This window comes from Aptenodytes forsteri, unplaced genomic scaffold, assembly GCF_000699145.1.
Source record: "Aptenodytes forsteri isolate BGI_AS27 unplaced genomic scaffold, ASM69914v1 Scaffold83, whole genome shotgun sequence".
NCBI lineage: Eukaryota > Metazoa > Chordata > Aves > Sphenisciformes > Spheniscidae > Aptenodytes > Aptenodytes forsteri.
In genome coordinates, this window is record NW_008795371.1 from 3,126,918 (window position 1) to 3,136,141 (window position 9,224).

The 9,224-nt window shown below is 66.4% G+C and overlaps 2 protein-coding genes across 2 annotated transcripts in view; one reads left to right on the top strand and one right to left on the bottom strand.

Annotated features, from left to right (window-relative positions):
* Positions 1-1,197: 1,197 nt before the first annotated feature.
* LOC103899883 (creatine kinase U-type, mitochondrial) lies at positions 1,198-5,370 on the top strand. The gene is made up of 8 exons (XM_019472388.1): positions 1,198-1,393; positions 1,827-1,922; positions 2,042-2,263; positions 2,807-2,892; positions 3,961-4,084; positions 4,273-4,407; positions 4,775-4,900; positions 5,122-5,370. The coding sequence occupies exons 1-8, from the start codon at positions 1,232-1,234 to the stop codon at positions 5,236-5,238; spliced, it is 1,068 nt and encodes a 355-aa protein (XP_019327933.1). The 5' UTR covers positions 1,198-1,231; the 3' UTR covers positions 5,239-5,370.
* Positions 5,371-6,061: 691 nt separating this feature from the next.
* STRC (stereocilin) overlaps positions 6,062-9,224 on the bottom strand; it is a 21,015-nt gene continuing 17,852 nt past the window's right edge. The window contains exons 20-28 of the mRNA XM_019472364.1: positions 9,025-9,115; positions 8,518-8,686; positions 8,075-8,244; positions 7,642-7,797; positions 7,436-7,578; positions 7,195-7,343; positions 6,997-7,094; positions 6,639-6,786; positions 6,062-6,135 (exon numbers count right to left, since the gene is read on the bottom strand). Coding sequence (XP_019327909.1) covers positions 6,062-6,135; positions 6,639-6,786; positions 6,997-7,094; positions 7,195-7,343; positions 7,436-7,578; positions 7,642-7,797; positions 8,075-8,244; positions 8,518-8,686; positions 9,025-9,115 — 1,198 coding nt within the window. The remainder of the gene's footprint in view (positions 6,136-6,638; positions 6,787-6,996; positions 7,095-7,194; positions 7,344-7,435; positions 7,579-7,641; positions 7,798-8,074; positions 8,245-8,517; positions 8,687-9,024; positions 9,116-9,224) is intronic.

The following is a 9,224-nucleotide window of genomic DNA, read 5'->3' on the forward strand; positions in this document are numbered from 1 at the left end:
CAGCAGCGACAGCACTCTGCATTGCAGCATGGGGGGCTGCCAGCGCCCTGTGCAGACGCTCAGCCCAGGAGGAGGACCTGAGCGCCAGGAGGGTGCCAGGACTCGCTGCTGGTGATGGTGGCCAGCTGTTGCTCCCACCGACCCAGACCTGCACTAGCCCCAGCTCCTCTTCTTCCACGTGGACACCCCCCCCCAAGGCAGCACCCCTTCTGGGAGAGGAGACAGTCATCCCTAGGGCTGCGGGACCCCCTCCAGCCACCAGCCAGGTCGCCTGGGCTGACAAGGGCCAGTCCTGTCACACTGAGGCAAACGGAGGCACCACCTCCCAGCAGGACAGACCTGGCCAAGGAGAGCGCTGTAGGGGTCCTGCCCTGCCAGTCCCACTGTGAGCACAGAACAAGCACAAAGTCTGGCTAAAGTGGGAATGAGGTCAGGGGGCAGCCTCCCGCTAAGCTGATTAGAGGAAAGCATCCCCCTAATACAATGAACTGTGCCAGAGCAGTGCGGTTCCCACCAGCTGCAGATCGGGGTCAACCAATCTCCTGCCCCGTGGCATCTAGGGGGTGGAGGGATGGGGGGTCATGGCACCTGGCTGGGGCCCAGGGGCCAGACACACCAGGGCTCCCGCGGGCTGTGTGCCCTGCCTCCCCTGCTCGCTGCACAGGCAGACCCCGGTGCTGGGCAGAAGCAGGGGGGCAGCAGGAGCAGCCACCCTCCATTTGGGCCGGCGTTGGGGAAGCCCCAGGGAGGAGAAGGGGAGCGAGACCCCCTTTCCGTGGCCTGGCCACCCTGGCAGCTCAGCGCACAGGCTCCTGCCAGCTGCCCGTGCCCCAGTGTGGGGCTGCGGCTGACGTGGCTGCTGCCACTAGCCTGGCAAGCTCTCCCAACCCCAGGGCCCTGGTACATGGCTGATAAGGAGCCGCACCCTAACAGCCAGTCCAGATTTGCTCACGGACTCTTGTCCTTGTGGCAATGTCAGCCCTCAGCTCAGGCTGCTCTCTGCCCTCACTGTGCGATGCCAGTGACTGCCTTCCCGCTCCCGGCTGGCCTTTGCTGGCATGGACAAGCAGAGCAGCTTGACCTCCCTCCCTGGAGCTCCCCTGCCCACACCTGCCCTGAGGGTGTCTGTGGGGCAAGGGCACGAGCGCTGGGGTCCCCTGGCCCCAAAGGACTCATCGGTCTCTCCTCCTGCAGCGCTGAGTACCCTGACCTGCGGAAGCACAACAACTGCATGGCCAGCAACCTGACGCCAGCCATCTATGCCAGGCTCTGTGACAAAGCAACCCCAAATGGCTGGACCTTGGACCAGTGCATCCAGACGGGTGTCGACAACCCCGGCCACCCTTTCATCAAGACTGTGGGCATGGTAGCTGGCGATGAAGAAACCTACGAGGTGAGTGGCGGCCAGAGCCCTACCATGCTCCAGGCTCTCCAGGGTGCCTGCAGTAGCCAGAGGAGTCCCAGTATCTGCAGTATATCCAGCAGCCTGGGATGTTACTGCCCACCTCCTCCTGCCCAACCCGGGCAGCTGGAGAGGCCCCTTGGCCAGCCCCAGCGTGTCCCTGTGGGACACAGGGCTCCTTCAGGTCAGCGGTTCCTAGAGCCCTGCAACCTCCTCCTCCTTGCCCCTGAGCCCCATTTGCCCAGGCAGTGTCGGCCCCATGGATTGCCATTGCATTGCAGGACACACCGTGGCCCCCAGACACCCTCTGCGGCCCCCCTGCTGCCACATCCCCACGCTGGCAGCAGGACTGTACCAAGCTTGTGGCAGGGGCTTCGTGGGGTGCTGGGTCTGCAGTGCTGCACATCATTCCACTTGCTTCCAGGTGTTTGCTGACCTGTTTGACCCCGTGATTCAGGAGCGGCACAATGGATACAACCCCCGCACCATGAAGCACGTCACAGACCTGGATGCCACCAAGGTACGTGAGCCGGGCAGTGGTGCTGCGTGTGGGGACCTTTTCCTGGGCCTCAGGGGACAGGGCCCCTGCCAGCACCAGCACTGTTGCCACCACATGGACATGGCTCATGTCTGTTGCAGGTAAAGTTTGGCCACTTCGATGAGCGCTATGTGCTCTCATCCCGGGTCCGGACTGGACGCAGCATCCGCGGGCTGAGCCTGCCGCCAGCCTGCACCCGTGCTGAGCGGCGAGAGGTGGAGAAGGTGGCCGTGGAGGCGCTGAATGGCCTCACTGGAGACCTGGCAGGCCGGTACTACCGCCTCAGCGAGATGACGGAAAAGGAGCAACAGCAGCTCATTGATGTGAGTTGGTGCAGCTCTTGGCCAGCCACCCCAGGTGCCCGCGGAGTAGGACCCCTTCCCCAGCATTGCCTCTCCGGAAGGCCGTATCCTCCTTTCCCAGCCCCACTGCCCTGTGGGACCAGGACCCCCTTCCCCAGCAAGGCCACTTGTGCAGTGCAGAGGGTGCTCATGGAGCTGCTTAGCCCTCCCAAGGCAGGGGAGGACGGAGCTTGCTGAACACAGCCTCAGCAGCTCACGGCCCCCTCCGGCTCTCACCCCATGTCCCTGCCCATGCCCAGGGGAAGGCAGGCTCGTGGCACACGGCCGGTGCCCCGCCAGCCCCTGGTACAGGGTGGGCTTGTGCACCAGCAGCCTTCTGCCTCCCTGGCCAGGAAGGCAGGGACTCCTGCCCACAGGTGGGGACAGCAGGTGAGCTTGTCCTGCCTGAGACAGCCGCGGTGCATCACCTGCATCACCTGCATGGCAGGCTGGGACTGGTGAGACAGGGTGCCCTGGCACCAGCCATGCAGCCCTGGTGAGCCCTCGCACTCTGCTTCCCGCCAGGATCACTTCCTCTTTGACAAGCCGGTGTCCCCGCTCCTGACGGCAGCAGGAATGGCCCGGGACTGGCCCGACGCCCGAGGGATCTGGTGAGGATCTGCCCCGGCATCGGGCAGTCAGCAGGGCAGAAAGGCGGGGGACACTGCTGCTCTGCCCAGCTGCCCCAGCCCCGCCACCAGTATTCCCCATGCTCGCCAAACCGCAGACCCCAGCACATGCAGTACCAGCACCCCTGGGCCGCACTCACCCCAGGCTCTGTGGCCATGCAGAGCTGGGCTCTCCCTGCTCACGCCTGACCTGGGAGCCCCTCATGTGCTGCAGTCAGCAGCCAGCCGTTCCATACACAAGCCACAGTGTCCTCCTAAAAAGTGGGACTTTGGAGCCAGCCCCTGCTGTCCGTCCTGCCCGCTCTCACCATCCTGCAGTACCTTGCACTCTAGGCTGCCAACAACTGTAATTGCCTCCTGCTCCCCAGGCAATCCCCAGCGCTCCTCCTGGCTCTCTGCATGCTCTACCTGCCCCCAAACTTATCTTGCCACAATTGCATCTTACTGCTCCCTCCCAGCATCTCTGCACAGCCATGCAACATCCCACACAACATCCCACGCACCCGCGGAGTGACAGCCAGCACACGCACTCGCCCACACCACCCTCGCTTGCACAGCACCTTTATAGCAGTTTCATGGAAGACACCTCTACAGCACGCATGGTCCCCAGCTCCAGCCACCCCCTAACCCAGCACCCCAATGTGCACCCCACACCTCACAGCCGCCTCCCGCTGCCTGTGTGGTGCAGGAGCCGTGGTCCTGTCCCCAGTCCAGGCAAGGTTGCCACCACACTGGCACCGCGCTGCTCCTCCCCAGCAGCACTTGCCTGTGCCCATGGCACCAGAGCCAGGACCTGTCACCCGCAGCGGTACGTGTGGATGAACACTGGCCCATGTCCAGGAGCACCTCCTGGCTGTCTGCCTTGCTGCCGGGCTGTGCTCTCCAACGCGCTCCCAGCCATGGGCACAGACAGAGCACCGGGACTGTGGGGCAGCACTGGCACCATGGTCACAGGGGCAGAAGGGGCACGGCCGGGGCTGGCACAGGTGGCTGGGTGGGCACAGGGGCTCTGCCGGGCACCAGCGCAGCTGAACACTGACCTGTCCCTAGGCACAACAACGAGAAGACCTTCCTGATCTGGATCAACGAGGAGGACCACACGCGCGTCATCTCCATGGAGAAGGGTGGCAACATGAAGCGCGTCTTCGAGCGGTTCTGTCGGGGCCTGAAGGAGGTGAGCACCGGCCAGCCCCGCTACGCCAGTCCCATGGACAGGCAGATAGGTGGACAGGCAGACAGGGGCAAGCAGGGCCGCTGCGGGGCTGGCCCCCTGCGCTCGGCCGGGGCTGGGCGGTGCTGCCATGCCAAGGCCTGGGCACTCCACAGCCAGGGTCTGAATGGGTGCTTGTGCCTCTAACCCAGGTGGAGCGGCTAATCCAGGAGCGAGGCTGGGAGTTCATGTGGAATGAGCGGCTGGGTTACATCCTGACCTGTCCCTCCAACCTGGGCACTGGGCTGCGAGCAGGTGTCCACATCAAGCTGCCGCTGCTCAGCAAGGTATTACCGTGGCCACTTTTTGTGGGGAGCCAGGCCAGGGCTGCGCGGAGCCCCAGCTGCTGGGGCACAGGGAGCCCAGCCACGCAAGAGGTGCAGGACTGCATGGGACCCAGCCCTGGACCTCACTCAGGTTCCCCCAGGAAGTGGAGCATATGGTCTAGCCCACGCCTGCATCTGTGGCTGGAGGGGCCGGGGACCCGGGTGTCAACCTGGGTCTGCTCAGGGCAGGGCTCCCTGCAGGGATTACAAGCCCACTGATGGGGTCCTGTAAGTGGTGGGAGGGCTGCCCCAGGGAGCAGTCAGCAGCAGAGCCCCGACTCCCTTGCTGATGGTACCACTGAGCACTGATGTCTTCTCTGGGCACCAGGATAGTCGCTTCCCTAAGATCCTGGAGAACCTCCGGCTACAGAAGCGTGGAACAGGCGGTGTGGACACCGCAGCTACTGGCAGCATCTTCGACATCTCCAACCTGGACCGGCTGGGGAAGTCAGAGGTGGGTGCCGGGAAGAGCTGCTTTTGGGGAGGGAGGTTCTGGAGCATGCGTGCATGACAGGCCCACGGCACCCAAACAGCTCCAGGGCCGTGTGCTGGGGCCAGTACGTGGAGACTGGGGGTGGCAGCACCTGCCCTTCACGCAGTGGGGCTGGCCAGGTGCCTTGCTGGTGTGGCTCCCAGGACAGCCCCTGAGGCAGGATGTGTGTGCTCCTGGTGCAGGTGGAGCTGGTGCAGCTGGTGATAGACGGTGTGAATTACCTGATTGACTGTGAGCGGCGGCTGGAGAAGGGGCAGGACATCCGCATCCCCTCCCCGGTGCCGCAGTTCCGGCACTGAGCTGGACCAAGGCAGTGCCAGCCCTGTGGGACCCAGCTCCCCCCGTAGCTTATGCGATCTCTGTGCCCAGCATGTCGCTGCATCCTGTTACCCGCAACGCGCCAGGCCAGACCCCATAAACGTGCGCTGCTGTAGCCATGGCTCGGTCTCCTCCTTACCCCAGCACCCGCCACCCCGCCAATCTCCCTAGCGATCTCCCTGCCTCTCTGCCCTGCAGAAAGGCACCCGTGTGCATCTTGCCGGCCTTCCCCCCGGCCCCCCCCGCGCCGCCAATCTCCCTAGCGATCTCCCTGCCTCTCTGCCCTGCAGAAAGGCACCCACCCAGGTCTGGGTTTCCTGCACTTGCCCTGAGCAGCCCTCCCTGGGATTTCCCTGAGCCACTGCTGCCCTGGGGAACGGGCCAGGGGGGGCCACTGAGGCTGCTCTGGTCTGGGGGGCTACAAGGGACTGCATGTGGGTAGGGAGCCGGGGCTGGGGGGCAGCTTGCTGCAGGCCTCTCTGCCCTGCAGAAAGGCACCCACCCAGGTCTGGGTTTCCTGCACTTGCCCTGAGCAGCCCTCCCTGGGATTTCCCTGAGCCACTGCTGCCCTGGGGAACGGGCCAGGGGGGGCCACTGAGGCTGCTCTGGTCTGGGGGGCTACAAGGGACTGCATGTGGGTAGGGAGCCGGGGCTGGGGGGCAGCTTGCTGCAGGGTGCCAGGAGCTGCAGGGACAGACAGGGCCAGGCAGGGAAAGGTGCTCTGGGGTCACGTGTCACTGCAGGCAGGCAGGCAGGGAGAAGAGCTCATTGCTTGTGCCCATCACAAGTTTATTACTGGGATACTCACAGAAAGCAGCAGGGCAGGCAGAGCAGGAGAGCCAAGGTGAAGTCAGACTGGGGCCTGGCTCCGCTCCTGCCTGCAGGAGAGGAAGCACCATCAGAGCTGAGTGTGCCAGCCCTGGCACACTGTGGAGGGGCTCACATCCCGGCTGCTGCCGGGAGCCCTCACAGTGTTCACATGCATGTACACATGCATGCATGCACATGTGCACACATGCACATGCACGCATAGTTCTGGGCAGGGACAGCATAGTCTGCTGCTGCCCCCAGAGCAGCTGTTCAGGACCTGGGTTTGGGACAGGGAGCGGCAGCAGGGAGGTCTCGTTTGGGCAGAGGTGGGATGGGACATGGCCCGACAGGGAGCCTGAGCTGGGCAGGCAGTGGAGCCAGCCTCCCTGTGGGGCAGCACTGCGAGCACCAGGGTCCGAACCTGCACAACCTGAGCCCTCCTGGCATCCTGGGGTGCCCGTGCTGAGCCCGGAGGTGCAGAGCAGGAATGAGGGGCAAGCGGGCAGGGGAGCTGCCCACGGCAGGCAGGCTGGGCGCTGCATAGGGACAGAAGCCACCCTGCTGCTCTCACCTTGGCCATCCTGGGCAGCCTCTCCCTCGCACTGGGCGCTGGCGAGGGCCTGGTGCTGGGCGCTGCTGAGCCACCGGCGCTGCCCCAGGGTGACAGCTGCGGCCTGGGCACTGGAGAGGGTGCGCAGCTGAGCTGGGCCAAACACCACCTGTGGGGAGAGGGCAGCCAGCAATGGCGAGGCCCTGCGCCTGCTCCCCAGCACAGCCAAGACACGTCCCACCTCTGTCCCTCAGCGTTTGGCGCAGGGGTGCTCCCACTACGCTGGCTCAGCCAGGGATCCCCCCCTCCCCTGTGTGCAGGGAGACAGTGCCACACGCGCCCTGGCCGAGCGTGCCGGTGGGGGATGCCAGGAACTCACTGCGAACTTGCGTGCTGGGACAGCAGCAATGGCCCGGGGCGTGAGCGCCCAGATCTGCTCCGGGACCAGTGCAGAGAGGACGATGTCAGGGAGCCCGGCTGGGGCACAGAGTGCAGGGTCAGGATGCCATCCCTGGGCACAGGGGTCAGCAGAGCAGGGAGCAGTGACCGTGGGGCATGGCGCCATCTCAGCCCTCACCTGCCAGTGTCCCAACCTCTGTGAAGATTTCGGGTCCCCAGGCGGCAGCCGGGCCAAAGGCAGCGCTGGAGGTCAGGCAGGCGGCCAGCACTTCTGCCTGCTGCTCCGTGCAGCGCAGGCTCAGCGAGCCCAGGAAAGGGGCAGCTTTGCTGCAGGGAGCAGGCAGTGTCAGGCAGCCACGCACTGGGGCGCAGCACCCCTGCCCCACGCCCAGCCCATGGTCCCTGTGGGTGCACACCACCTGAGCTCCCAGCTGTCCAGGCCCCGCAGCTCGGCCACCGGCAGCCCGCAGATCAGGTGCCCCAGCGCCACCAGCTCAGGCAGCCCCAGGTCCCGGGCGCTCGCCCCACGCTGCCGCAGGAACGCGGAGACCACAGCCCGCATCTGGGGGAAAGCCCGTCATGGGGGCCAGCCACCCCTCATCACCCCCGGCCCCCAGGGCCTCACCTGCTCAGGCAACCAGCCGTCCAGCTCCCCCAGGGCGGAGAGGGCCCCCCAGTCAGGGAGCAGCAGCTCCCGCAGCTCCAGCTCGCCCAGCTGGGTGGCCAGCCGGCCGAGGCGGGGGGTCTGGGCTGGCTCCAGCGCCCGGGTGCTGCCCCACAGCTGCAGCACCAGCACCACCAAGAGCTGCTGGCAGCCCCCAGCCCAGCACCGCCGGGCAGCTCCAGCACAGCCCCCCACAAGCAGCCCCCCAAGGCCAGCACAGCTGCCCACAGACAGACCCCAAGGCCAGCACAGCGCCCCAAGGACAACCCTCCCAAGGCCAGCACAGCCATCCCACAGGCAGCCCCCCAAGGCCAGCACCCCCGCCAGCACAGCCCACCCAGCCCAGCAGAGCCCCACCACACCCACCAGCACAGCCCCCCGTGTTCCCCCTCACCCGCCGGGCCTGGCCCAGGGCAGCCCGGAGCTGGTCGGGGCGCAGCACTGGGTCCCGGCTGAGCAGCCCCAGGCAGCCCTCCAACTGCTGGGGGGCCATGGCGGCCAGCTGGGCCGCGCTCCACGCCGCGGGGAAGGTGGCACGCATGTCAGCACAGCTGGGCACGGGGGCTGCAGAGCCAGCCTGAGTGAGCTGGCTCCAGCCCCAGGTCCCCTGCAGCGCTAGCTGCGGGGTTCACGAGGACACACCAGCTGGGGAGGAGACAGCATGGGGACACCGGGCACCAGGGACACAGGGCCAGCCCAGGGAGGGGACAGCACGGGGGACACTGGGCAGCAGGGGCACAAAGTGTGTGGGCAGGGCATGGGAGGGCACCAAGGACAGGCAGTGCATTAGCTGCGACAGGGGCATGCAGGGCTCGGGAGGGGAGTGCATAGTCTCACCTCGGTCCCCTGGCCTGGCAGCTGCCACCAGCGGGGCCACCAGCACTTCTTGTGGGCTGGGGCCCTCACCCAGGGTGCCAGGGGGGTGGCAGAGGCGTCCCAGCTCACTCTGCTCCCAGTCCCGCTGGCTCTGCAGCAGCTGCTCCACCGTGTCTCTGCTCAGCAAGTCCTAGGGCAGCACCAGGCGGACGTGCAGAAAGGGGCCATGACAGACCCCACTGGCAGAAAGGCCCATGGGAGCAGCAAGGACAGCACGGCCGCAAGGGTGGGAGTGCTGATGGGGTGGCACAGCCACAAGGACAAGGCACCAGCAGGGACAGCACAGCCACGAAGACGGGACACCACTGGGGATGGCATGGCCACGAGGATGGAGCACCACTGGGGATGGCACAGCCATGGGGATGGGGCATGGGGAGGGTCAGCACAGCTGCAGGACCAGGTGGAGGGGCCGGGGCATGGCCAGCTGCGGGGCAGCGCGGTGGCGGTGGGACAGGATGTGGTGCTCACCCGGGGGACGGCACGCAGGCTCTCGAGGGGCAGCAGGAAGACCAGGCGCCCCAGCTGCTGCAGGGTGGGCAGGCGCCAGCCTGGGGGGGGCCTGTGGGAGCACGTGTCAATGTGGCGTTGGTGGGGCCCCGTGCCCCCCTGCCCGCCACCTACCCCAGCGCCTGCTCCAACAGCAGCAGCCGACCCAGCTCGGCGGCCGC

Excerpts from the sequence above, each read along its gene's own strand:
- LOC103899883 (XM_019472388.1), top strand. The coding sequence starts at position 1,232 with ATGGCCAGCAACCTGACGCCAGCCATCTATGCCAGGCTCTGTGACAAA. Across the intron at positions 1,923-2,041 it reads CAGACCTGGATGCCACCAAG|GTAAAGTTTGGCCACTTCGA; the intron begins GTACGTGAGCCG and ends TGTCTGTTGCAG. Across the intron at positions 4,085-4,272 it reads TCTGTCGGGGCCTGAAGGAG|GTGGAGCGGCTAATCCAGGA; the intron begins GTGAGCACCGGC and ends CCTCTAACCCAG.